The sequence below is a fragment of the Phytophthora sojae genome (assembly GCF_000149755.1).
Source record: "Phytophthora sojae unplaced genomic scaffold PHYSOscaffold_2, whole genome shotgun sequence".
In the NCBI taxonomy this organism is placed as follows: Eukaryota; Oomycota; class Peronosporomycetes; order Peronosporales; family Peronosporaceae; genus Phytophthora; species Phytophthora sojae.
This window is the reverse complement of record NW_009258116.1, coordinates 4,066,858-4,090,098: the sequence shown is the minus strand read 5'-3', so window position 1 is coordinate 4,090,098 and position 23,241 is coordinate 4,066,858. Positions and strand designations below refer to the sequence as shown.

At 55.0% G+C, this 23,241-nt stretch overlaps 13 protein-coding genes across 13 annotated transcripts; 5 read left to right on the top strand and 8 right to left on the bottom strand.

Annotated features, from left to right (window-relative positions):
* Window positions 1–59: 59 nt before the first annotated feature.
* On the bottom strand, window positions 60–2,261 carry PHYSODRAFT_484998 (hypothetical protein; the record flags this gene model as incomplete). The annotated part of the gene is made up of 2 exons (XM_009521039.1): window positions 60–1,269; window positions 1,324–2,261. 2 exons carry the CDS (start codon window positions 2,259–2,261, stop codon window positions 60–62), a joined length of 2,148 nt encoding a protein of 715 aa, XP_009519334.1.
* A 324-nt stretch (window positions 2,262–2,585) lies between these two features.
* On the top strand, window positions 2,586–3,023 carry PHYSODRAFT_311185 (hypothetical protein; the record flags this gene model as incomplete). Its single annotated transcript, XM_009521038.1, has 2 exons — window positions 2,586–2,700; window positions 2,773–3,023. 2 exons carry the CDS (start codon window positions 2,586–2,588, stop codon window positions 3,021–3,023), a joined length of 366 nt encoding a protein of 121 aa, XP_009519333.1.
* Window positions 3,024–3,098: 75 nt separating this feature from the next.
* On the bottom strand, window positions 3,099–4,352 carry PHYSODRAFT_482093 (hypothetical protein; the record flags this gene model as incomplete). The annotated part of the gene is made up of 3 exons (XM_009521037.1): window positions 3,099–3,521; window positions 3,603–4,179; window positions 4,261–4,352. The coding sequence occupies 3 exons, from the start codon at window positions 4,350–4,352 to the stop codon at window positions 3,099–3,101; spliced, it is 1,092 nt and encodes a 363-aa protein (XP_009519332.1).
* Window positions 4,353–4,712: 360 nt separating this feature from the next.
* PHYSODRAFT_556668 (hypothetical protein) lies at window positions 4,713–6,166 on the top strand (the record flags this gene model as incomplete). The annotated part of the gene is made up of 6 exons (XM_009521036.1): window positions 4,713–4,764; window positions 4,854–5,010; window positions 5,095–5,176; window positions 5,249–5,452; window positions 5,519–5,610; window positions 5,683–6,166. Exons 1-6 carry the CDS (start codon window positions 4,746–4,748, stop codon window positions 6,164–6,166), a joined length of 1,038 nt encoding a protein of 345 aa, XP_009519331.1. The 5' UTR covers window positions 4,713–4,745.
* Window positions 6,167–6,406: 240 nt separating this feature from the next.
* On the bottom strand, window positions 6,407–8,426 carry PHYSODRAFT_486874 (hypothetical protein; the record flags this gene model as incomplete). The annotated part of the gene is made up of 7 exons (XM_009521035.1): window positions 6,407–6,498; window positions 6,773–6,851; window positions 6,920–7,006; window positions 7,087–7,158; window positions 7,236–7,610; window positions 8,200–8,236; window positions 8,314–8,426. 7 exons carry the CDS (start codon window positions 8,424–8,426, stop codon window positions 6,407–6,409), a joined length of 855 nt encoding a protein of 284 aa, XP_009519330.1.
* Window positions 8,427–8,964: 538 nt separating this feature from the next.
* PHYSODRAFT_487740 (hypothetical protein) lies at window positions 8,965–10,453 on the bottom strand (the record flags this gene model as incomplete). Its single annotated transcript, XM_009521034.1, has 2 exons — window positions 8,965–10,026; window positions 10,280–10,453. Coding segments are annotated over 2 exons (1,236 nt in total), but the record flags the coding sequence as incomplete, so codon positions are not given.
* Window positions 10,454–11,367: 914 nt separating this feature from the next.
* PHYSODRAFT_344601 (hypothetical protein) lies at window positions 11,368–13,014 on the top strand (the record flags this gene model as incomplete). Its single annotated transcript, XM_009521033.1, has 6 exons — window positions 11,368–11,499; window positions 11,602–11,737; window positions 11,816–12,126; window positions 12,219–12,332; window positions 12,404–12,694; window positions 12,775–13,014. The coding sequence occupies 6 exons, from the start codon at window positions 11,368–11,370 to the stop codon at window positions 12,865–12,867; spliced, it is 1,077 nt and encodes a 358-aa protein (XP_009519328.1). The 3' UTR covers window positions 12,868–13,014.
* Window positions 13,015–13,298: 284 nt separating this feature from the next.
* Window positions 13,299–14,164, bottom strand: PHYSODRAFT_296248 (hypothetical protein; the record flags this gene model as incomplete). The annotated part of the gene is made up of 2 exons (XM_009521032.1): window positions 13,299–13,646; window positions 13,730–14,164. 2 exons carry the CDS (start codon window positions 14,162–14,164, stop codon window positions 13,299–13,301), a joined length of 783 nt encoding a protein of 260 aa, XP_009519327.1.
* A 416-nt stretch (window positions 14,165–14,580) lies between these two features.
* PHYSODRAFT_296247 (hypothetical protein) lies at window positions 14,581–15,309 on the top strand (the record flags this gene model as incomplete). Its single annotated transcript, XM_009521031.1, has 2 exons — window positions 14,581–14,961; window positions 15,025–15,309. The coding sequence occupies 2 exons, from the start codon at window positions 14,581–14,583 to the stop codon at window positions 15,307–15,309; spliced, it is 666 nt and encodes a 221-aa protein (XP_009519326.1).
* A 79-nt stretch (window positions 15,310–15,388) lies between these two features.
* Window positions 15,389–17,923, bottom strand: PHYSODRAFT_485041 (hypothetical protein; the record flags this gene model as incomplete). Its single annotated transcript, XM_009521030.1, has 5 exons — window positions 15,389–16,076; window positions 16,150–17,496; window positions 17,574–17,617; window positions 17,701–17,752; window positions 17,832–17,923. The coding sequence occupies 5 exons, from the start codon at window positions 17,921–17,923 to the stop codon at window positions 15,389–15,391; spliced, it is 2,223 nt and encodes a 740-aa protein (XP_009519325.1).
* A 204-nt stretch (window positions 17,924–18,127) lies between these two features.
* Window positions 18,128–19,474, top strand: PHYSODRAFT_296245 (hypothetical protein; the record flags this gene model as incomplete). Its single annotated transcript, XM_009521029.1, has 2 exons — window positions 18,128–18,244; window positions 18,308–19,474. The coding sequence occupies 2 exons, from the start codon at window positions 18,128–18,130 to the stop codon at window positions 19,472–19,474; spliced, it is 1,284 nt and encodes a 427-aa protein (XP_009519324.1).
* Window positions 19,475–19,524: 50 nt separating this feature from the next.
* PHYSODRAFT_349821 (hypothetical protein) lies at window positions 19,525–19,958 on the bottom strand (the record flags this gene model as incomplete). Its single annotated transcript, XM_009521028.1, has 2 exons — window positions 19,855–19,958; window positions 19,525–19,778 (listed from the first exon to the last, which is right to left on the bottom strand). Exons 1-2 carry the CDS (start codon window positions 19,928–19,930, stop codon window positions 19,525–19,527), a joined length of 330 nt encoding a protein of 109 aa, XP_009519323.1. The 5' UTR covers window positions 19,931–19,958.
* A 488-nt stretch (window positions 19,959–20,446) lies between these two features.
* Window positions 20,447–23,122, bottom strand: PHYSODRAFT_483240 (hypothetical protein; the record flags this gene model as incomplete). The annotated part of the gene is given in 4 exon segments (XM_009521027.1): window positions 20,447–20,986; window positions 21,188–21,969; window positions 21,986–22,011; window positions 22,215–23,122. 4 exon segments carry the CDS (start codon window positions 23,120–23,122, stop codon window positions 20,447–20,449), a joined length of 2,256 nt encoding a protein of 751 aa, XP_009519322.1.
* Window positions 23,123–23,241: the final 119 nt, after the last annotated feature.

Genomic DNA, 23,241 nt, shown 5'->3' with positions numbered 1-23,241 from the left:
ATGCATGTTTATTAGCCTTTGATATGTTGAAGAAGTACGTACACACAGTTGCTGCCGCTCTACGAGTCGTTGGTGACCCCGCAGACGTGCATGAACGAATAGAGAGTGGCCACCACGAGGAAGTGCAGCAGCAACATGTACCCGAACGCCATGTTGCGCGTGATGCGGTGAGCCAGCAGCAGCTTGGCGCTCGTCAGCAGGATCTTGTCCACCGGGTTGAGGTTCGTGAAGCGCTGCTGGTTCTCCATCTTGTTGAACTGCACGAACGGGTTCATCTTCTCCTCGTACATTCCTCGGTAGCGCGCCTCGACGTCGGACGCACCCCCAGATCCGTCTTCCAGCGCGGAGAAACTGGGCTTGACGCGCGAACCCGCGGACTTGCCGTCACCGCCGTAACTCTGCAGGTATCGGATCTTGTGGTAGAGCTGCATGTTGTCCGTCTCGAGACGCGCCACCGTGCTCTTGTACGACTGCGCGAGCTCCTCCACGCGGTTCTTCTCGCTCTGGAGCTCCTTCATGCGCTCGCGGAATCGATCACGCTGGCCACGGACAATCTCCAGCATCTTGCTATCGGACGAGGTGGTCGAGTTCGAAGACGCTGAGTCTGCTGTCGCTGATGCAGTCGCGTTGCCGCGAGAAGATCCTGAAGTTCCCGCAAATTGGTCCTCCATGGCGTCCATGAGGATCTCCGACCCAATGTCGCCACCGATGACTCCAGTTGTGCTGCGGTTTCGTCGAGCTTTCTCTAGCGCAGCCACACTCTCCTCTAAATTGCGGATCAGGGTTGCCTGCTCACGAATCTTGGCGTCTCGGTCGTGGAGTTCCCCTTGGACGTTTTGCAGCGCTGATGTCCGAGCTTGAAGCGTGCGCTCACACTCCTGGAGCGAATGCTCGAGACGACGTACACGCGACACAAGAATCTTTTCCACTTCAACTGTAGCAGCCTCCAGACCACCTGCAGCTTCGCTGTTCTCCGCAGCATCTACTGAAGAAGTCTTGGTCCTTTCGTCATCGTCGTCGACGATGTTGTACTCTAGCTGCTGCAACACACGCAGCTGGCGCGTCACCTCGTGGAACTTCTCAATCGTTGGTCTCGCCGCAAGCTGCGCTTCCATATCCTTTTGCACTTGCTGCACGTTCTCTAGAGCACTCTTCAGTCGCTTCGACTCCTCGGTTGCCGCTGCACTCGCCGTCGATTGGGCCTCCTTCAGACGGAAGACCTCCTGTCGCAGCGCCGCCACAACGGAATCCTGTTCTGCCTGCATCTCCCTCGCCGACTGCAAGCCTTCACTGGCATCTCCGTCACCACTTAGACGTGTTGACGCGCGCGCGTCGAAGATCTCGGACGAGGTCGAAGCGCTCAACAACTCGTCAAGCTGTTTCTTCAGTTGGGCGTTCTCCAGCTGCAGCGTCTGCGAGAGCAGCGACTCCTGTGAAATAGCTTCCATCTCCGCGTCGAGCGCATTACGGGCAAGTCCCGAGCGCTGTTTGTGCGCGAACAGATCCGACTGCATCGCATCCATCTTGGCAAACGTCTCCCTTAGCTCCGCACGCGACGCCTCCAGCTGTCGCTCGTAGTCACGGCGTTGCTGGGCCCACTCCAGTCTTGCATTCTCCAGCTGATCCTCCAGCTCCCTCGTGCGTTGCTCCACTTGCAGGTGCACCACGTCGTCCTGCTCCCTCGCAGCGGCAGCGACCTGCTCTTCCAAGTTCCGAATGGTGATGTCCTGGTTCTTGAGCGTCGCGAACTCCGCCTCGTACTCCTTGAGCTCCCTCTTGAGCTTCCTGTTCTCCTCCGTCAGCTCATCCGTAGCGGAACTTGAAGCCACCAATGCTAATGCTGGTGCAGGGTCGGGAGCAGCATAGAGGCCCTTGTAGAGCTGGAAGAAGGCGTTCTCCGAGAACTTGGCTCGGCGGGTGAGGTGGTCGATCTCCTCCTGGTAGGCCTTGAGCAATGGCCCCGCCCCCGCCGCCTTGTCGGCGTCAGTGGCCAGACGTCGGAAGTGCTTGGTAGTCTCCGCCAGCTTCTTGCGGGAGCGGACGCTCGCATCTTTCTCGCTCTTCATGGTGCTGCCCTGCGAGTCCAGCTGCACGCGCTTGCTGTCGAGATCGAAGGCCTTCCAGAACTGCAACACGGGGAGCACGCTCTGCCGGCTCAAGGACGTGCGGGGGCGCGGCCGGTTGTCGCCCCCGCTGCTGCCTGGAGGCGTCGCCGCCGCCGACACTTCGGTCATGACTTTGTCACCCGCGACTTGGGCCATTCCGCGAGTTTCACGCGGATTTCAACCGGAGAAAATAGGTGGAGACGGGGGGTATAGTGTTTAGAGCAGATGCAATGCAGTGGGGTCTGCTGGAGCGGCGTGTGGGAGGCAAACGAGCAAGAAGAAGAGAGCTTCTCGTTGGCTCCTTCGACCGCTATCGCCTTTGTTGCGTGGCGATTGTTCCGAGCTATTACAAGATGTGTTCTTGTACAGAGACAATGTCTGTCGTGAAATCGCTGTAACAGAACTGACTACCGGTTGTACCCGTGTTTGACTTCATGGTTGCAGAGGAGACCCCCTGCAGGTAGTCAAAATTTGATCAGCATGTCCATGCGTCGCGGTGGGATGCTCGCGCTGCGGACGCTGCGTCAGAGCGGCGTGAGGACTTCGGTGGGTGGATCTACCTGCCGTATGTTGTCGACACACGTCTCCGTGATCGGTAGGTAGTGAATTTGTTGCAAGAAATCTGGTGTATCCATGTTGCAATCGAGGCTGACGCTGACCACCGCAGGTTTGCACTGGAAGACGGATGAGACGCGACTGCGCGAGGTGTTTTCGGGCTACGGAACGCTGGAGGAGGCCAAGCTGCTGACGCCCGACCACTCCAACACGCACCTGTGGGCGTCCCTCGTGTACTCGACGTTCGACGAGGCACTGGAGGCTGCCAGCGAGATGAACGGCCAGGAGCTGGACGGCCGCCTGCTGCGTGTGAGCATCGTGGACCCACCCACTGAGGGCGAGCCGGTGGCTGCCACCAAGTAAAGCTACGGACGGGGAATAAACGGAGTAGAATTTGATATTACAAGGTTGTGGGCTACAGGGAGTGTTGGGTCGCGCTTACTCGGCTGTGGGCACTGCCCGCGTGTTCTTCCACGCAAGCAGACCGTGGAAGTCTTCCTTGACAAGATTGAGTAGTGTCCCAAGTTTGTCGTTCGCTCGGGCAGCTCCTACACTCACGCGGGAGATGTTTTGCGCCAAGCGGTCGCCAGTTCGGGCTGCTACAGCTTGGACGAGCTCGTAGTTCTTCTCGTGCATCTCGCGGGCGCGGTGGAAGTTCTGGGACGCTGTGTAGATCTGACCGAGGCGTGCACACGCGTCTGCTTGGTTGACGACGTTTTCCGCGCGGGTTGCTATGGTCACGTAGTGGTTGAGGAACTCGATCGATAGCTGCTGGTTTCCCAGCTTCTCGTGAGCTGTCGCCAATGCTGCACAGGCATTGCCCTCCCCCTCCGCGTCGCCACTTTGTCTCGCTGCCGCAAGCTGCAACGCGGACACAAAACACACAAACACGTCGACTTGGTGAGAAGCTGAAGCTATGGGGATTTCAATGAGAAAACGTACATTGGTCTCCAGGAAGAGAAGCGCGTTGGCGGGCTCGTTGAGAGCGTTGTAGCAGGTGCCGATCTTGAACTGCGCGTGGGCTTCCGCTTCGGAGTTGTGCGACTTGACCGCGCAGTTCAGATGAAGTTTGTACAGCTCGATGGCTTCGAGGAAGTGCTTGGCTTGTTCATGACGCAACGCAAGGTCCACGTACACTTTGCCTAGCTGTGAGTAAGCCTCTCCACGTAGCTCTTCGTCATCTTCGTGCTCGTACACAACCTTCGCGATAGCGACGTAGAGCTCCAGATATTGACGCGCCTGCTCCAGATCACCAGCGGAATGATACCCACCGCCGATCTGGCTCAGCACGCGCATCTCGCTGATCTGATCCTTCACCAGCCTTGCAATCTCCAAACACTTCTCGTAGAAGAAGATCATGGTCTTGGTGTCCTGCTTCTCGGAACAATACGTGGCGAGGCTGTCGTAAGCCGCCATCACGTCCGGAATCTCACCGCGTCGCTTGCAGTGCTCGGCAGCTACTAGCTGATCTCGTAAGAACTCCATCTCCGGCAGCTCCAGCATTGTGAAATCACTGGATCTTGGTGCAGCACCGTCGGAAGCCCCATTGGAATTCGGGTTCTGAGGCTCTGGAGCGCTCCCGTTCGCTCTGTGCTGGGACGCTGGATCGTTCCGGTGTGTTAGATAGAAGAGGTCCACGAACGACTGCACGTATCCATCAATGAGCAGCTGGGTGCAGATATCCTCCTTCATCTTCGCCTGCAGCTCGGCTTGCGAGATGATGCCACCTCCAGCCAACGCCGTGTCCTTCCAGCTGACCTGACCTGCGCCATTTGCAGTGCCAGGGATCGCGGAGCTGGGTCCTCGCATGGGTTGCGCCCTCACAGGCCGTTGGTGAGCCTCATGCACCACCCGCTTTTCGCTGGGCGCTGGTACGCGACTAGATGCGCCATTATCAAGCTTCGGCCGGCTCCCGGAGTCTCCCAGACGCTTCTTGCTCGCCATCGTGCAGTGACCAACATGGCTACGTCTTTCGCGTCGCTTCGTGGTACGGTTCATTTAAGTACGACCCATTGTGTTGTTGCATCGAGCAGGTCCAAAACGTGAGGTGGCGGACACTTGTCGATCGTCATCGCCACACGAACAATGGCCCAGGAACGCGAAGGTATCACTTGCCCCTTGCTGTATGCCATGACGCTGAGTGTCGATTGCAATAACGCGCTTACGGTTGTGTCCACATTGTTGCATTGGCAGAATTCGTTGCTGTGTGCGGCAAGCTCAAGCTGGAGGTGCTGGAGCTGCTGCGCACCAAGCACCAGCTGCCCCAGGAGGCTCTGGACTGGGTGGACGAAGTGGTGGAGTACAACTGCATCGGCGGCAAGCTCAACCGCGGCATCAGCGTCGTGCACTGGTGAGTTGCAACGCATTGGCTTGGATTTCTTGTACCGGGAGTGTATCATTTTGCTGACGTGTTGCGTTTGCTGGCTCGCTGTAGCACGCAGGCCATGGCCCCCGGCAAGGTCCTCACTTCGGAGATGAAAGAGAAGGCCAGCGTTCTGGGATGGTGCATTGAGTGGGTGAGTGGCAGCGATGTTGGCGTGTCAATGTTTGTGTTGTAGTGGTTGTTAACGGGCGATACGGTGTTACAGCTCCAAGCGTTCTTCCTCGTGGCCGACGACATCATGGACGAGTCGATCACTCGCCGTGGCCAGCCGTGCTGGTACCGCAAGCCCAACGTCAAGATGATCGCCATCAACGACGCCTTCTTGCTCGAGGCGTTCGTCTTCCAGATCCTCAAGAAGCACTTCCGCTCGGAGCCGTACTACCTGGATCTGGTTGACACTTTCCACGATGTACGTCGCGCTGCTCCCGTGCGTGGTCGAAGATGAAAGTCTAACTCACGATGCTTATGTCTCCAGGTTGTCTTCCACACGGAGATTGGCCAGCTGCTGGATCTGACGTCGCAGCCTCTGGATGGCGATGTGGACCTCGACCGCTTCACTGTTGAGCGGTACGTCTTACAATGCTACCGCAACTTCAATACTGGTAAATATCTAACTCCCACGCGCGTGTGGATGCGCAGCTACCGTCAGATTGTGATCAACAAGACGGCCTACTACACGTTTTACCTGTCGGCTGCGTGTGCCATGTTCCTGAACGGGGTTGTCGATGAGCCTTCGCACAACCTGGCCAAGAAGATCTGCGTGCAGATCGGCGAGTACTTCCAGATCCAGGATGATTTCCTCGACTGCTATGGCGACGAGAATGTAATTGGCAAGGTTGGCACCGATATCCAGGACAACAAGTGCAGCTGGCTGGTTGTTCAGGCGCTCGACCGCGCCACCCCTGAGCAGAGGGAGACGCTCAAGACGAACTACGGTCGCAACGACTCTGACGCCATCGCGGCCGTCAAGAAGCTATACAATGAGCTGGATCTCGCCGCGGTTTACCACCGTTACGAGGATGAGACGTACAAGACGCTGTCCGAGGAGATCGCGCAGGTGACGATGATGCCGTCGGAGGTGTTCACGCTGCTGGTTAGCAAGATCTTCAAGCGCAACAAGTAAGCGCCAGCCTACGAAGTGTAGGTGCTGTAGCTTGATAACCTGTGCTACTCAAACAAAAAATACGTGAGAGCAATAAATGCAACTTTGAAATGCAACTCTTTATCCCCATTTGCGAATTGAGGAGCTGACTGCTACGGTATCATTCATTCAAGGGATAGCACACTCGCAAAAGTGCAACAAAATCTAACTTCAACTGGTTGAGAGGGTGGGCGGCCTTCGCACTGCTTGGGCCGAAATTGCCTACCGATACAACGTGATCGGAAAGTTTTCTGTAATCATGTTCCCGTTCTCGAACAGCACTACAACGTTGGTTTCGAACTCGACCTTGAAAGCTAACACGGCACATGCATTGCTAAACGAGTAAGCACTTCCACAGCCATCCCTGCATGACAGCAATATTCTAACGCACCTGGAGTAAGCATCGTAGGGCAAGTGAACAGGCGCGGGAAGATCATGTAAATGGGGATCGCCATTTGACGGCAAACATCACCCCATCCAATCTGGACATTTTGAATTTCAGTCGCTGTTCCGTACAATTTGAGTTAGTGGGTTCCGTAGACCATGTTGCGCCATTTACTTCTGTGTTACCATCTCGCGCAACTCCACCAGCATGCGCCACGCTCTCAACCCGAATCAGTTGCAGCTCCACCGATTTAATCGGGCTTTTCGCTTCCTCGGTAATGATCTGGGTGATGAAATACGATAGTAAGCGCCCCGAAAACAATCCACTCACCAAGTATTCAAAGTTCTTACTTCTCCTGTAAAAGGCAAGTTTACAGGGCAATTCGTGCGGTGAACCTTGCCGGTAATGTGAAAATACGGCATCGCCGACAGACTTTGCTGTGCTCGGTCAACATAAAAGACAAACATCAGCAACAGCAACAAACGCTAACAAAAGCATCACTTCCATCCATCCTCACCGGACGAACGTTCTCCAAAGACTCCGGGGTAATGTGGAATTCCTCCGGTGAGTCCGGCAATGGTTCCCGAAGCTAAAAAACAAAACAAAACAAAACAAGAAAGTATCAATAAAATAGCACCGTAACAAGAATTTCCTCCAGCTACTCACCGGCACTTCCACCACAAACTCTAACGTTTTGTGCAGCTTGTTCTTCATGATGCCGCGAATGCAGTCACACACGATCTCGTACTTCACAGACACGTACACTCCATGGTACGTCTCCAGCAGCTCCTGGCCGTCGTTGCCCTGCAACTCGAACTCGAAGGGGAACTTGGAGATTCCGGGAGGAACTTTGCCTGCTGGGGCCACTGGCAGGTGGAAGTAGACGAGCTCCAGCGGCGCCACGTTGTTGTAGAAGGAGTCGAAGAGGCCGGCGCTCTTGGTGGACAGCTGCAGACGCGCGCTGCCCTCCACCTTCATGGCCAGCCCCTGGTGGGAGAAGCCCTTGGGCGACGAGATGATCACCTGGCCCTGGACGATCTCCTACGAAGGAATAGTCGATAGTTTGTAGTGGTTAAGTTAAGGTTATGATAGTGTTAAAAGAGGGGAGGGGGTACGCGGGTTTTCACTTACATGGGGGTGGAAGATGCGGTCGATGCGGTTGAGCTTCACGTCGAGCGTCGAGCTCATGGCTTTCTCTTTCACTTTCAAATGGATCCGCTCTTTGAAGGGAAAATAACTATTTTCGGAGTTTTGACCAATGAGAGGAGGTTATGACTTGAAAGTTGAAGTTGGCGGCATGCTTAGTGGCAATGGAGGAAAGAGGGGATCTAATGTGCAGGTTGATATTGTTATCGAGTCACGGACGGTTGAGTTCGATCGAGTTCTATGTTGCCGGTCTCAGCTGTGAGCAAAATTGAAGCCGAGGTCGAGGCTGCGGCTACTTGTGCGCGCTCTGGGGTGGGCCGTGCAGTGACATCGTCTTCTCGCTTGGTCTGTGGACTGCTGCGCTCGGGAGAAATCGATGCCATCAGGTTGGTGAGGGACGAGTCGACAGGAAGTAGCCTGCTCACGCCGTGGACATTCGATTGGGCAAGCCCGTGAACGACCGTGATCGAATTGCTCGGCTCACTGGAGACAGCATCTTGTCCGTGGGGCTGGGCAGGATACTGTTCAAGCAAGAGGCAAAGAGGTTAGAGGCTCAGCTCGATTGCAACGTTGGCACAAAAGAGAAGACTCGACGTACTCGTGCAGTTGCCGCACGCGGTCAGTGGTTGGGTCGTCGCTTTTGCAGCAGACGAACAGCAGCTCCTTGCGGAAGCGGGCGGCGTCAACCTCGACGTGGTGGCTCAGGGTCATGGGTATCCTGCTTGGAGCTTGAGTCGCTGAGGAGGAGAGTGGGACTGCCGAAGCTAAATCGGAAATGCGCTTGATGCTAGGACAGGAGGACCGGCGCCCGTAGTCTTTGAGCAGTTTTGCTTTGCTTGGTAGGGCCGCCCTACGTTACGTTACACATCTTGTTTCCCATGACGATTGCAAAGCACGCTCAAGACAGCGAGCGCTCCAGTCCAAGAGAACCCCCACCAGCCGCGTTCGAGAAGCGACATAACTGCGCTTTCCCAGGCAAGGCGTTTCCCGAGAAGCCTTGGCAGTGCTTGCTAGCCACTCAAAGCGCACGCCCGAGTTTCGAGCCGCAGGAAGTTAAAACCGACGCCCAAGGAATGTTGGCACCACGCTGTCGCACGTTGCAAAATTCGGGGAGGAGACGCCATGCAGTTTCATTCGTGCCACACTGGCGTTGAAAGCTGTAGCTGGGTCCAAGTAGTTAAAAGGAGCAGGCTATGATTTCTTAACGTATCAGGATATCATCAGCATATTGCAGGCATCGTACATGTTACTAAGTCTCCTGGCTATCCTCCCAATACAGAGCAATGTCGGGATTTTCTGGCGTGTGCGGCACGCTTTCGTGTGGTTCTGCCGTGTCCAGTTCCTCTTCGTCGGTGTATTCTGCAGTGGCTTGCTCGCTTACGTCAGTCAGATTGGCGTTATTTCTTGGTCTGTTTCCACGCCTTGGGCCGAAGTTGTTGTGGAATTTTGCGCGAGTACTGATAGTTGTAAACCCTCTGTCGACAGTGGTTGGTGGCGGAAACGGCACCAGTTTGCCCTGGATGCAGTTCTCCGGAATGTCGACTTGGTCTTCTGGCGCTTCACCAGTTACAGACCGATTAGATCCATCCAGCTCCGAAGATGGAGGCATCACAAAGCCAAGATGGTGCAGTGCTTCGTGAATCCACCGCCCGGGGTTTGATGCCGGACCTTTCTGTGGCGAGTGCTGTTGGCCTGCTTGGTTGGGACGAGAACCACTGCTTCGGTTTGTGAGTCGCATTTCCCGGTTCGCCAGGAACGGCTGGAAGCGCTGGTTGGTCTGCTGGGTGTTTGCAAGCTCGTGAAGTGCGCGCTTGAGCTTCTTCATGTGCAGGAATTGGTTTCTTGCCGCACGCTCCTTGGCGAACAGTTGCTGGTAGAATTCCTCCATCTCAGCGCGTGTTTGGTCGACTTCGTCTTGACCAGCCTTCAGCAACCGCTCGTACTTGGCTTGGTCAGCCTTGTGAGTCTTCTTCATCAGAGCCACGCGCTGATGTAGTCGGGTAACCTCTTTTTCCTGGCTTGCAATGATTGTCTGGACCTCCTCGGGGGACGTTCCCTCAATTGGCGGTGCACCTCCAATGCGGGCAGTAGATGGCGCAGGCGAAAGAATGCTCGACGATGCAGTTGCCCCCTCAAGAAGCCGAACCTTGTCACTCAGTCCCTTGTTTTTGACCGCCAGGTCGAAGGTTTGCTGATGCAGCTTGAAACCCTTTTCATCCGCAGCGCGGTATTGCTCCTTGAGCTGTCGGATTCGTTCCTTGCAAACACGCAACTCCTCTTGTAGCGCTCGTCTTTTGCTTGGAAAACTATCCTAAAAGGTAATTGCATAATGCACAGACTGTCAGGCCTCAGTTGAAAGTGATGAGAACTTGCATTGACTCACCTTCGAGTTCTGCAGGTCTTCGAGCTCTTTTGCTAGCAGACGTTCCGAGTTTTTCAGCGTGCGGTTTTCACGTATCAATTCCTCGATTCGCTTCTGTTTTTCCTTCACGCGGTTCTCTAGCTGCAACGGCAGCACGGTTAGCTACTGCAAACAGAACGGTTAAATCCCCTAAAGCGCTCACCTGGAGGACAATTTCACCTGTAGAGAACCGCTGAAGCTGGCTGTAAAGTTCTGTGTTGAGCTTCTTGGCCTGGTTTAGCTTTTTCGTCAGCAGAGCGATCTGCAAGTCCTTCGCTTCTGCTGCACTCGGGCGCGCTTTAGGGCTACGCCGCGGTGTCTGGTGTTCTTCATGGTGCGGTATCAGCAGATCTGGTTCTGCTTCAGTTGGTTGATCTGGAGATACAGCTCCACCGCCTACCAGTCCATTTGCTTCGGCATCAAGTTCCTCTACTAGCTCTTCCTCTGCAACAGCATCATTTCCTCCTTGGCTGTTGTTTTCTTCTGCTATTATGCCCCCGTCCTCCGCAACGACGGCGTCGAGATCGTGCTCAGCGTCTTCTACAGCTTCCGTCGTCGGGTCACAAACTACTTCTGACGCACCAGGGCGCACGTTTCCCTACAAATAACGCACAACAACTCAACACGCGAGCCCGACCATCACCGACCTCACGATTCGTATGTACCTCGACTTCCCCCGCTTCCTCCTCCGCCTCCAAGTCGTCTTCGTACTCGTCGCCGGATGCATCGTTCTCCATTATTGCGCTTCCTTCCTCTTTCAAGGCGACAATAATAGCCTAGGACAGCCCCAGACAGCAACTGCGACAATCGAAATACCTCTTCGTAGAGCTGACGCGTGAGCCTTTCACACCCCGCGACTTCTACGATCGTAAGCGCTCCGAACGTCGATATGCAACGACTCGCATCACTTCAACATGAGCCCCCTAGTGATGGTCTAGGCGGGTGCAGTGCTGCTCTGCCATAATAATAAATGCATTTAACTTGCATTATACCTAGTAAGGTATTATGAAGCGGCGTTGCCGAGTGAATCCTGCAGACGCGCAGTTCCTCTGCGTCGTGAAGCAGACCGCAGCCTGCCGTCGTGATCCCTTGCGCGTCTGCTTGCGTTCAACGTTGCGTTGTGTGGCGCACACACTCTTGGGCCCCCAAGCAGCAGCCAGAGCCAGTCCAAACCGAATCCTCTGAAGCAATCGGTCGGTTAAAAATTGCTCGCTCGCCCACTTGTGGAAAACCAGGCGGCAGCTCAAGGCGATGATGCTCGCGCGAATGACGGCGCCGTACCCCATGTACGACCTGGAGGGCGGCATGGGCGCGCCCGCCAAGGAGTACAAGGCCCCCAAGGGCCGCGCCATCAGGCGCCTGCGGGACAACAAGGCGCTGCGGGTGCGTTGACGAGCAGCTGCGAGTATTGCTACAAGGCTGCGCTTCCTTCATTCGGACTCTGACGCTCTCTTTCTCCTTGTATGGCTGTCGTTGCGGGGACAGATCGGCTGCTGCTTGGGCGTGTGGTACCTCTTCTCCGCCAGCGCCACCTTCACCAACAAGGTGCTGATCAAGGAGCACCACGTGTCGGCCGAGATGCTCACCATGTGCCACCTCTTCATCAGCATCATCCTCGACTGTACGAGCGATTGTTGCAGTGGTGGGTTTAGAGGGCTATTTACTGACTCGTGTGACCTGTTGTTGTGCTGCTCTGTAGTTGTGGTGCTGACGTTCCCCAGCTCGCCGAGCAGCACGGGGGCTTGGCGCATGCAGCGCGTGCGCATGCGCAGCATCATGTGGATCGTGCCGCTGAGCCTCTTCTCCGTGTTCGCCAAGATGCTCACGTACTGGAGCTACAATGCCGTGCCGGTGTCCATCACGCAGACCTGCAAGGCGTCGCAGCCCCTCTTCAACGTGGTGCTGGCCTTCGCGGTCTACCGCTCGCGGTTCTCCTTCGCCACGTACTCGAGTCTCGTGCCGATCGTCTTTGGCGTTGTCATGGCCTCGGTATCTGAAATGGGCATGAACGTAAGTGCAAGACCCTTTGTTTGTTTGGAGATACAAAATGGGTACGCGAGCTGACAGGGATGTTTGGTGTGGATTGCGTTCTGGTGGTGCAGGACCTGGCCTTCTCAGGAGTGGTGTTCGCCGTTACGTCAGCGCTGCTCGGTGTCATGCAGAGCATGTACGCCAAGTTCCTGCTGCGCCGCCGTATCGTGGTTGACACGGTCAACGTGAGTGAAGATGTTCGCTGGGAGTTTATTATCTTTATTGTCGTTGCTCACCTTTTTTTCTCTTATGACAGCTCCACTTCTACAGCGCGTTTGTGTCTTTCGCCATCAACGCGCCGTTCGTGCTGATGAGCGCGCGTGCGCACCAGGACAACTTTGTGGCGAGTTTCCCGTTTGGCAAGGTGCTCATGTGCAGCATGATGCACTTCATCGGCAGCTTCTGCTCGTCGTGGGTGCTGGGTGAAGTGTCGGAGCTTACGTTCTCCATCATGAGCACGATGAAGCGTGTGGTCGTCATCCTCAGCGCCGTGTTGTACTTTGGCAACCCCGTCACTGTCCAGTCGGTTATCGGCATGGCACTTGCGGTACGTAACTTTCGCCTCGCGAGATGCATTTGCATAAGATCTTGCGCTGATGGTTTTTCTTGGTGACCTTGTTGCTACAGATTGGAGGAGTTGCTGCCTATCAGCTAGTCAAGATCTCGGAGAAGCAGTCAAAAATGCTGCCGTTGCCGCTAACGGTGAAAACGTCCGAGTAAGCCGCGCCATTGCGCTTCGTTGCTTTTCATATAGTACGAGAAGACGATATAGATTACAGTTCATGAAGAAAGAAGCAGTGGAAGTCAAGGGCGTGAGCAAATAAATAAACGACGCTGGCGGACGATGCCAGCGTACAGTTGCAGCTGAAGATAAAAGTTCAGAAACAAATGAACGTGAAAGATAACAAACTCACCGTGTACACTACGAATTCGCCGAGCTTTCGTGTAGTCTTGTAGAAGTACATGCGCAGGAGTTTTCGTTATGTGAAGGTAGGTGCTGCCACAAGTACCAGAGACGCCTGTGGTATCAGCTACCTACAGCGTCCGGTGCGACGGTAACAATGTTTATCGAAAATGTAACTTGCTCATCATTCAATTAAAAACACGTCAAGGTTTGCCAGCTTCTTGGTACTGTACCGCGGCCAAAGCAGTTATACGTCAACACTGCGCTGGTTCAGTGAGAGCTGGTCGGACGCCGAAGCGTTGGTGCCTCCTGGAGTCGTATTAGCCGAAGTTTGGCCGGCAGCGTCGCTGCCCGAGGGCGACAGGTTCGGCAGCGCGCCGTTCGACGGCGTCGTGGCGCCACCGGCAGCCGCCGCGTTCTGCTGCATGCTCTGCATGCGCTGGTACTGCTGCAGCATCTGCTGCTGCAACTGCGGGTTGGGCCATTGCACGCCCGTGGCGGCGGCGCCGTTCTGGGTCTGGAGGAGCTGCTGGAGCATCGCCGCTTGCTGCTGCTGAAGCTGCTGCTGGTACACAGCCTGCGGGTCCGTAGGGCCCTAAAACAACAGCGGAGCAGCAACAATGACGACGTCAGCACAAGCAAGCTAGATACAATGATAGTAGAGACTGAGGGCCGCACCTTCTTGGCGGGCTTGATGTCGTCGCGCGGGACGATGTCGATGAGGAAGTCGAAGACGTCGGTCTTGGTGATGGCCATGGCGATGTCGTTGCGCTGCAGCGTGCGGCGCTTGTTCTCCTCCGTGTGGATCCAGGCGCGCAGACTCAGCTCGAGGATGAACATCTCGCAGGCCTTGGCGAAGAGCACGGGCGCCTCGGCGCTGATCATGCGCACGTCCTCGTCCGTCTTCATGATCTTCTTGATGCGCGCGAGCGGCAGCTGGTGCGTCTTGAAGTCGAAGGCGTTGGGGTCGATCTGCGAGATGTCCTGGATCTGGTGCTGCCAGAACGCGTGCAGCGCGAGCTGCTGCTGCTGCATCTGCGCGCGCTGGTTCTGCAGCTGCAGCTGCATCTGCAGGTTGGCGTTGTTGGCGTTGGCGTCTCCGTCGCTCGACATGGCTGGGAGGGGCTGGGCTGGGCGGCTACATTAGCGACGCAAGGGAAGGGAAGGCACACACGTGCGCATGCGGCGTCAGTGAGCGGCGACTATAGGCGGAAAAGGGCGCTTCGCTCTCATTGGGCATGCATTACCTTTTTCGCGGCGGTGGTTGGTCGAAGAATGGCAGAATGGTAGTCACTCCTGGGGCTTGGGTAGCCACATTTTTGACTTCGTGGAAGAGAGTAGGTCCCTGTCTAAGGTGATGATACCGCGAGTTTGGCGGGAAAGCGTTTGAATTTGCACTTGCCCTCAGTATGCGGGGATGAGCAGTCAAACCGGCTATATTTTAGGACATGGCATGGGTTTGACGGGCATGCCCCTTCATGCTCCCTCTCTGCTGCATTTAGCTATTGCAGCGGTCCGACTTTGACAGCATGGTGGCGACAGCGAACACAGGGACTTGGCACTGGCAGGAGCGCTTTGAGCCTGTGGACGTGGAGGGCGCGGCACGCCGCCAGATACTCAACGTGAGCGCAACCGCGTCGCCATTGGCTGCGGGCGTTGAAGCTGCTCACACGTCGCAGATTCTGACAGTCCTCGGTGTCCTGCAGGTCCGCAGGTCGATAGCGTATGACCACTGGCTCAAGAAGAAGAGTCGATCGAGCAGGGAGGACACGAACGTATTTGAATCAGATCGCAACGAGGATGGCAACGAGGATAAGCAGGCGGAGATCGATGCCGCCTTTCAGGATTGGCTCCAACGCAAGAGGAAGACAAGCAGAAAGAAGAAGATTGTTGCAAACAACAATGAGCAGGTGTGCTATACGCTGCATGTGCAATAAACTTGCCGCGAACTAACATCTCCCATTGTTGACCAGCCGAAGCCGTCGCGCAAACCTCCTTCACTGCATGTAAATCCAAAGACGAAGAGCAAGACGCGCAAACCAGAGCAGAATTCAAATATGCACCACAGTCATTCCGAAGCTGAAAGACAGCAGGCCTACAATGCCTGGTTAGCGCGAGTTCTTCTGGAAGATCGGATCAGACGAGCTCAGCGTCGTGAGGAGCTCGATCGGCTCGAGCAGCAGCAACGCGAGAAGCACAAGTTCACCTGGCGAAAAAATCTTGCAGTTTGCGCCTACTCAACTTTAGTCGATAACTAAGTGATATCAAGCTATATATCGGTTGCAGGAATATGCATTATCGTCGCGTTAATGGATCATCGTAACCTTATTGTCCTAGCTAAATGTCAGTCTCTTCCAGTCTCTCGACTGGGGTCTTTTCATGTGGCGCGCGGCGAGCTGGGCTACTCGGCGGACTTGCGTTCTTCCCTTCGCTCCGAGGCGAAACGTGGATGAGTTGGGGCTTCCCCTCCTTACCCTCGCGATGTGGTGCGTCTCCGCCCATGATGCGCTGCAACTCCTTGCTCATGAACTCGCTGGCAGTGTCACCGTGCAGCTCGGTGTCCTCGCAGAAGCAAAGCAGAATGGTGTCGATAGCGGCGTCGTACACATTCACGAACGCTGAGGCCACAAGCCAAGCAAGCACACAGGCCACCACCACAGGAGCAAGTGGCGACGTCACAGTCTCACCACTCAACAGCGAAAGCTGCTCCGCCGACAGTGACAGTGACGACGATTTGGACAGCAACGGGAACACCGCGAGTCCGACGGCAAGTGTCACGGTCAGTTTGATGAGGAACAGCAGGAAGAAGCTGATGGAGTTGACCACCGCTACACGCGCCATGTTCTTGAAAATGAGCTTGAACGAGCGCGCGGACGCCGCACAGAAGGAACTTCCTTTCATCGCGATCAGAATGTAGGCGTTCTTCGATAAAAACTTGATGCACTTCTCGAAGCACCACAAACAGCACTTAACTGATAAAAGCGCCACACGAACAACTCGATTAGTCTGCTGGATCTGCTTGGTGCTGCGCGAATTCAATCAAAGGATAAAGATTCAGTCATTGTCATCCTAAAGTTTACACGAAAGCTTTGACTTACTTTCGATCGAGATACTCGAGCATGATCCGCAAGAATTGAACAAACGCGATGATGAAAGACCCGAAGCAGAGCGATCCGAGACTGAAGCGTAGCGTGTATCCTAGCGCTCGAGCGATTGGAAATCGTGTCTCGAGTGTTCGCTTCCCGTTGTCTGAAGGAGGGGTCCAGTAGAACTGCGCGACACTGCCAGCGATGACGCAGATTGAGATTGCTTGCAGAAGCTGGTTCGTCCACAGGAAACCGAAGACGTGGAACGCTAGCAACACCTGCTGCAGCTTCTTGGCAGGAATCTCTTCCGCAGCGCTCAGTTCCGTCGTGACATTGAACGTTGCAGCGGATTCCTTCACTGCCGAAGTCAGATCGTCCGAGCTTAAGAGATAAGCAGCCACCGCCACGCAGTAGATCACGAGCCCCACGAAAAACGCCGTGGGAACGATTGGCCAGATCAAAAGCATCGGCAGCTTCTGAATTGCTTTGGAGCTCTCCCGAATGATCGCGATGGCGATTTTCAAGCGTTTACGCATCGCAACGAGCAGTAGGAAGACAACTCCAGTGACCACCCAAGACACGTACGCAGCCGCCTTAAACTGCAGCTTGGTGTTTTCGTCGCTGGTCACCGCCAATGCTGTTGTGTCGATTGTGGTTGCATTCATGAAAGATAAGCCACCAAGTTGTTCAGAAGAGATCAGATCCGAGCGCACGGAGCAAAAGAGGCTCAATAGCACCAAACCAATAAGTACCAACGAGCAGGTCAGCCATACCACACAGCCGGCGAAGAATTGAAGCACGATCAACCAGAGGATTCCTAGGATCAAGGCCCCAAGCCCACCGACCAGTAGAACTACCGAACGTGCAGCGTACATGTCGTTCAAGAATCGCCCCAGCACCTGCAAGTTGCCTTGCAGTTGACTCAATAAGGGGCTTGTTCCACCCGTAGCCTCGACTTCCCACACTTCCTTGTGAGCTCGTTTGGTATTGCAGACTGTAGCGCATTTGCCAGCCTCAAACAAGTCCACGGTGCAAGCTGGGTCGGCACCTTCGGGGTCAATACAAACCTCTTCCAGTATCGTTTCGTTGGTCGATGCTACAGGTAAGCAGCGGAAGAAGGCAGCTTCAGTGTCTTGAGCAACAGTCCAGCACGTTTCATTGCCATAGGTACAAGTTTTCGAGCCAGCCATTGGGCAGCTTTCCACGCAGACGCCGAAGAACTTTGCATTTGCTGGTGACACCCCGTTTGCTGCTGCAACTAAAAGATCTTCGTTCAGTCGAGGGTATGTCGTGAACCGCGCGTTGCCATAATCCCCTTCACCACAAACGTTTCCGTTGTAGTCTTTGCCGTAGATCAAGCTGTTTGATTCAAAAGGACGCTGATGAGGCCACCACATGCACTGGCTGTTATGAGAGTACGCAATTTGTCTTTTTACCTGAGCGGTTGCCCGGTTTGCAAGGCAACGATAGCAACCACGATCTAGGATGTGAGCCAAATGATAACAATTGATCGTTAGGAAGTTGTAGGTGATCGTGAAATCTCCTCGTCGGCGTCTCACGTACCATGCCAATCCAGTAGACTACAAACAAGAGGCAACAGAACGTATCGCGACATCTAAAAGCACGAGATGGTCGTGACAATTAGCATTGGTACTGGTACTCCAACGTTCTTACAATGAAAATCATCAACTAACCTTCGAGCGCTTTGTGGAGCTAGACCAGACCTCGGGCCTGCGGCCCCTTCTTTTTCAGAGATTGCCTCGGGGCTTGAGCAACATCCAACCATGTCGACACCCAGCGAGGTCCTCCAACCACTTCAACCAGGCCTCTTTCGAATCTGGCATTAGACCTAGTGAAGATGATTTTATTGTCGGTCTGGGCCGTTGAGATGTGTCTCGTATCGGGGAAACTCCCGTGTCGAAATAGCTGCTTTGGCTGACTACCTCGCTAACTTTGATATGGAGATCGGAGCTGTTTGAGGGCAAAGTCAATGTCACCAGAGACGGATGCGAACGATCATGTGCCGCTCGAGTTTTTACTCGGTGCTCGCGTGAAATACTACTACCCGGAACCATCGATCGCCAAACACCAAGGGCGCACCACCAGAGTACGTTGATAACTAACTATGTGCAACGAATGGAGAACGAACTAACCGTGCTCTGTTCTGTAGGCAAAGCGGATCTTTGCATCATCGATTCACCCACGCAAAAGAGAGGAGCGAGCTCGAGAACTGTTGCGGCAAGTGTTAGATGAAGAAGACTCGCAGGAAGCTGATGGGCCATCCGAATCGGCGATCCCACAACTCAAGTCGGACAAGTCAGACGTGTTAAAAGCTCTCGAAGCAGCAGCATCAACACCATTTAGCGACAGAGAGGACATTTTCGACCCCGACAGCTTCCACTTAGGTTTTGAGGGCTATCAGCGAAGCTCTACTCGGATAAAAAGCCTACAGCAACTGCGTGACGATGATTTAAGGCGCCAACAGCAGCGAGATGCTAGTTTTCATGGGTATGAAGAAGGCGGTGCACCCTTCCTGGATGTCACTGGGGCAGCAGCACGCATTCCCCACACGACGACGCGCCAACTTCGAGATCTTAAGCTCAGCGTGGTCAAAGCGAAAAAGAAATCGGAGGACAAAAGAACGCATGAGATGATCCGACTTTTGCAGGAGCAGCAAGCGCACACACGTACCGCACTTCACAAGCACCAGCAACTGTCGAAAGCACTTTTACAGCATAAGAATCCGCGCGTGATGGCAACTAGCGTGCTCCAGTTGGACAGCATCGAAAAGAACGAAGGTGATGCAAGAAGAGCTATCCGCACTATCGCTCCGCTACACGCGCATGACTCCTACTACGACCAGCAATGGCTAGAGGAGCAGGAACACCTTGGACGACCAACTATGGCTACTTTGACTCTGGATCCGCTGGTTATACCTTCTTCGCCATCGTCGGAGGCAATTGATACAACTTCTCAACATCCCTCGGGTAACAATGACGAGGATACACTGGCCAGTGCGGACGGAGGTGACGAGTTCGAGCAGATTCGAAAGCGATTAGATGATCGCCAACGCGAGGAATTTGCCGGTAGTGCAGCCAACGGGCTGTTCTTCGGAGGAGGGTATATCGCCAAAAAGACGAAGGACAAGTACAGGAAGAAATCAAAGTCAAGGCCGGTTAGCGATGACCCCGGCAACGGGCTCGAGACCGTCCTTGGTACTCAATCGGCCTCAGTTCTTCCGTTGGCTGAAGCCAACCCGCCAGCACTGCGCCGTCGAAAAGCGAGCGCGGGTCAACACCGCCCTAGAAACCACAAACTTCAATCCGGCAAAGAATAAAGCTCCTGTACGAACCACTTCCCGCCCTCTATTTACTCGTGTCATCTCTCTCACGGCTTGCTCTCCGTCGGCACGAATGGCGACGACACCGGGACCGCTGCTTTCATGGGACGGCACCTCACCGCCGTGCCGTAGCAGATCACGGAGCAGTGCATGCCGAACACCAGGCGGTTCATGGTCGTGTTCGAGTCGAACCGCACGTTGATCACCGCCGTGGCACCTTGAGCTCTGGCCGCGTACTGCACTCGGTGCACCGCCTCCGCCATCGTCTCGTTCATGAGCGACGTGTACGACGCCGCCTCGCCTGCGGCAGCAACAGTAAAAACATCAGACCAATGCTCAAAAATGTATCAAAGTGTTGCCATCTCATGTCGTCGAACCTCCGACCAGCCCCGCCAAAGCCACATACATGTCACTAATGACGGACTTGGAGCGAACCGCCACGGCCGACACCATGCCGAACTCCTCGAGCACTTCTCGGCCCTTGATGTGGTCGCCTAAGGATGATGATAATTATTCTACTTTAGAGGATTATATGGAAGTGCATTTCTCTCTGTGCAGGACGTCATACGCGTGGTGAAGTAGAGCGACTTGGTGCGTTCTGGGGGGGCGTCGCTTCCTGCGGCGGAGGCGAAGGCGCGGCGCGGTGTTGCGCGCTGCACGCGACGTGCTACGCGCCCGAGCATCGTCGGAATGGGAGGCGATTGACAAATGATATGCGCCGGAATGATGGTAGCGTAGAGTTGGGTCTTTCCTCCCGGTAGTTTAGAGGTGATATCATTTTAGATGTCGCCTATCCTATTGAGTGGTTTCTAGTTAGAAGGTTGTGAGCTGCGCTGACGGAGCGATGCTGGAGAACCTCGACTATAGCTTCTCCTACTGCGTGTAGTGGTTGCTCGCTGCTACAGATAACAGAACACAGCGATAGTAAGTACAAGCCTACCGAATGGTTTGTGGTTTTCAATGGGTACATTAGGGCCTCACCTCGAATGTTGCAGCTTGATACGCTTCAGGCGGGGAGTGTGATGCCTCCTCACTCTGGTTGTCGTCTTCGAAGTCCGTGTCGATATCGGGTGGCTGATGCAGAGCCTCCGACTTTGCCTCGTCGTCGTCGCTGTCTCGGACCGGAGTCATGAGCGAGACCTCCTCGACGCCACCATCGGTGTCTTCCTCGTCCCATTCGTCGCTGTCATACTGGTTCTCGGCCATCGCCCGTGCTCGCTGCTGAGCCAACAGCAACGCCCGCTGGTTCCTCCGCTTGCGACGCTCTTCGAACCACCTCTTGCGACGATTGATGTTGTACACGCGAAGCACCACACAAGCAGCAAGGAACATGATCCCGATGAGCAGAAGGATCCCTTCCAACGACATTCCAGACGGGCTCCGGGGCGACTTTACAATGACAGTCGCCTTCGGGCTTGGCTCGACGACAACGTCGTTATGGGCCCCAGTTTGCTCGAGAGTCTGGAGAGGAGTTGCAGCAACTTCTTGCCCACTCTCGATCTTGGCCTGCTCAGCGAAGACTTCAAGCACGGATTCAGGCTCGATCCGATTAGACTCCAGCACTTCCACGATCGGTAGCGGTGGTGTTGCAACCTGCTCTTGATCCAATAAAGCATCATTTCGTGTATCATCGACTTGGGCATCATCAAGTTCTCCAGAGGCCTCCACAGCTGGTCGGCGTTCTTCGACTGCCGGTTGGGCTGATGACACGATCATTTCCTCGTGCCACACACTAGGCAGATTCTTGCCGTCTTGAGCGTCATTGCCGTCATGGAGAGGCTCAGTGTTGGTGGAGGTATATGATGTTGACACTGGTGCAGACTCGTTCTCTGTAGTATCCACTTCAATTGCAGCAGGCGCTTCGACTACAGCCTCCTCCTTGCTGTTAACTTCACTACCAGCGATCGCTTTACGCTCGTTCGCCTCCAGTTCGTTTATGACCTGGATCTCCACGATTTCTTTGAGTTGAGCTTGAATCGACTGACGCTCTTTCTCAACCAGCTCGTGCGTGACACCTAAAATATGGCGACGGAGCTCCTGCATTTCGCCCGTGAGCATATTTTGATGTTGCTCACGATCGAGCCGCATCCTGTCCATGTGGCGCTGCAACTCCGTCAAAACGGTCTGAGACTTCACCTCAATCTCCGAGGTCGAGAGCTGAAAGCCTTGAAGCTCTTGTTGGAGTGCAGTGACTCGGTCACGCATACGATCTTGTTCAGCTCGCGATAAGGTAAGAGGCGAGCTCTTCGAGAACAGTCCAAGCAGACCCATGAGCTCTTCCACGAGAAATCCACACGTCCCAACCAACAGACAGCTCGCCACCACCACAAAGCTCCAACTTGGAATACCTGCACTCGCCAACACATTACTTATCGCTGATAATTCACCAGTGGGCACCTCCGCTTTCGAGAGCTGTTCTTTGTCGCCCCCTCCGCTTGAACCACCGTAATTGTTGTGATCATCTCCAGCAACGAGATCTCCAGCTTTTTGTACTTCAGATTCAAACACCTTGTCCATTGATGCCATCATCTCGGCTATAGTTTGAGTTGAAGTCGGTGGTGAAGCTGCGTCCGAGTCAACAACACGCGATCCAAGGTCACTGTGTTGTGTAGCACAAGTAGACGGTTTGGTCTGTTCACTCATGGTCAGCGTCGATAACTCGCTTGGCAGCATGCCGTCATCGCAAAAGTCAGCCTTGTGAGGTGACTTGGGGAAGTCATCTCTAGTCTCATAGCACGAGCTGTCGTGCGAGTTCGACCTAGAACGCGAGAACACTTCGGGAAAGTTGCTAGTCGAGTACACGACGGGTTGCTCCGGCTGCTGGTTCGTCTTGGCTCGTGCCGCTTTCGTCCCGTAAAATAAATCGTTCCACAGCGCTTCGCTGTCTCCGTCCCTGGCCGCCTTTTCCAGCAATCGGTCCGCTTGCATTGCGTCCTCCTCCTCCCACCTCCTCAACGCCGACTCATTAAACTCCTCTTGATTCGAGTGCATCGCAGTCGTGCGCCACCTGTCCGGGGTCTTCATCTGATCATATCTCAGCGGATTCCTCGGTGACGGAGCTGCCGTTGCCCCCACCAACCGCTTCGGCGTCGGAGCTTTGATCCTCGAGAAGGCCAAATTCTGTCGAAATTCCGACGTGGACGAGCTCAAGGATGACTCTCGAGGTCTCACAGGCGAGTAGAAGTCTCCTGCAGCATTGAGCTTCTGACCTGTCGGTCGTAAAGTGACGTGCTTGACTGAAGAATTGTTCGGTGGCTTTGGGTGCTCCTCCGGACGGCGTAAAGGCGGCAACACGGACGGATACGGGATTCTGGACGGCTTGAGGCCAATAGGCGGCCGGTCGTTGAGCTGGTTGCACTGTTGCTTGGCGGCTTCTCGCTGCTCCCGCTCCATGATGAGGTGCATGAGAGCGTCCTCCTCCGGGTCGTGGTGCTGCAGCGGCCGTGTCCTGCGAAGCGTTGGCCTCGGCCTGTCGCTGCTGTCCAGTCCTAGGCCTAGAGACGACGATAGAGAGGGCGCCGCCATGCGCATGAGACGCTGCTGCACCTCCGCTAGCCGCCGCTGGTCCTGCTGCAGTTGCCACTTGAGCAGCGCGTTGCGCACTGGGCGGTTGCGCTCCCTGCGATAGTCATGGCGCGCTGTCATCGCTCGCTCGCTTGGATTCGACGGTTTTGATGGTTGGTTTCAACTTTCCGACTATAGTGAAATCAAGATACTCGACCGCTTGGCGCCAAAACCGATGCTATTGTCGAGCTGAGCTGGCC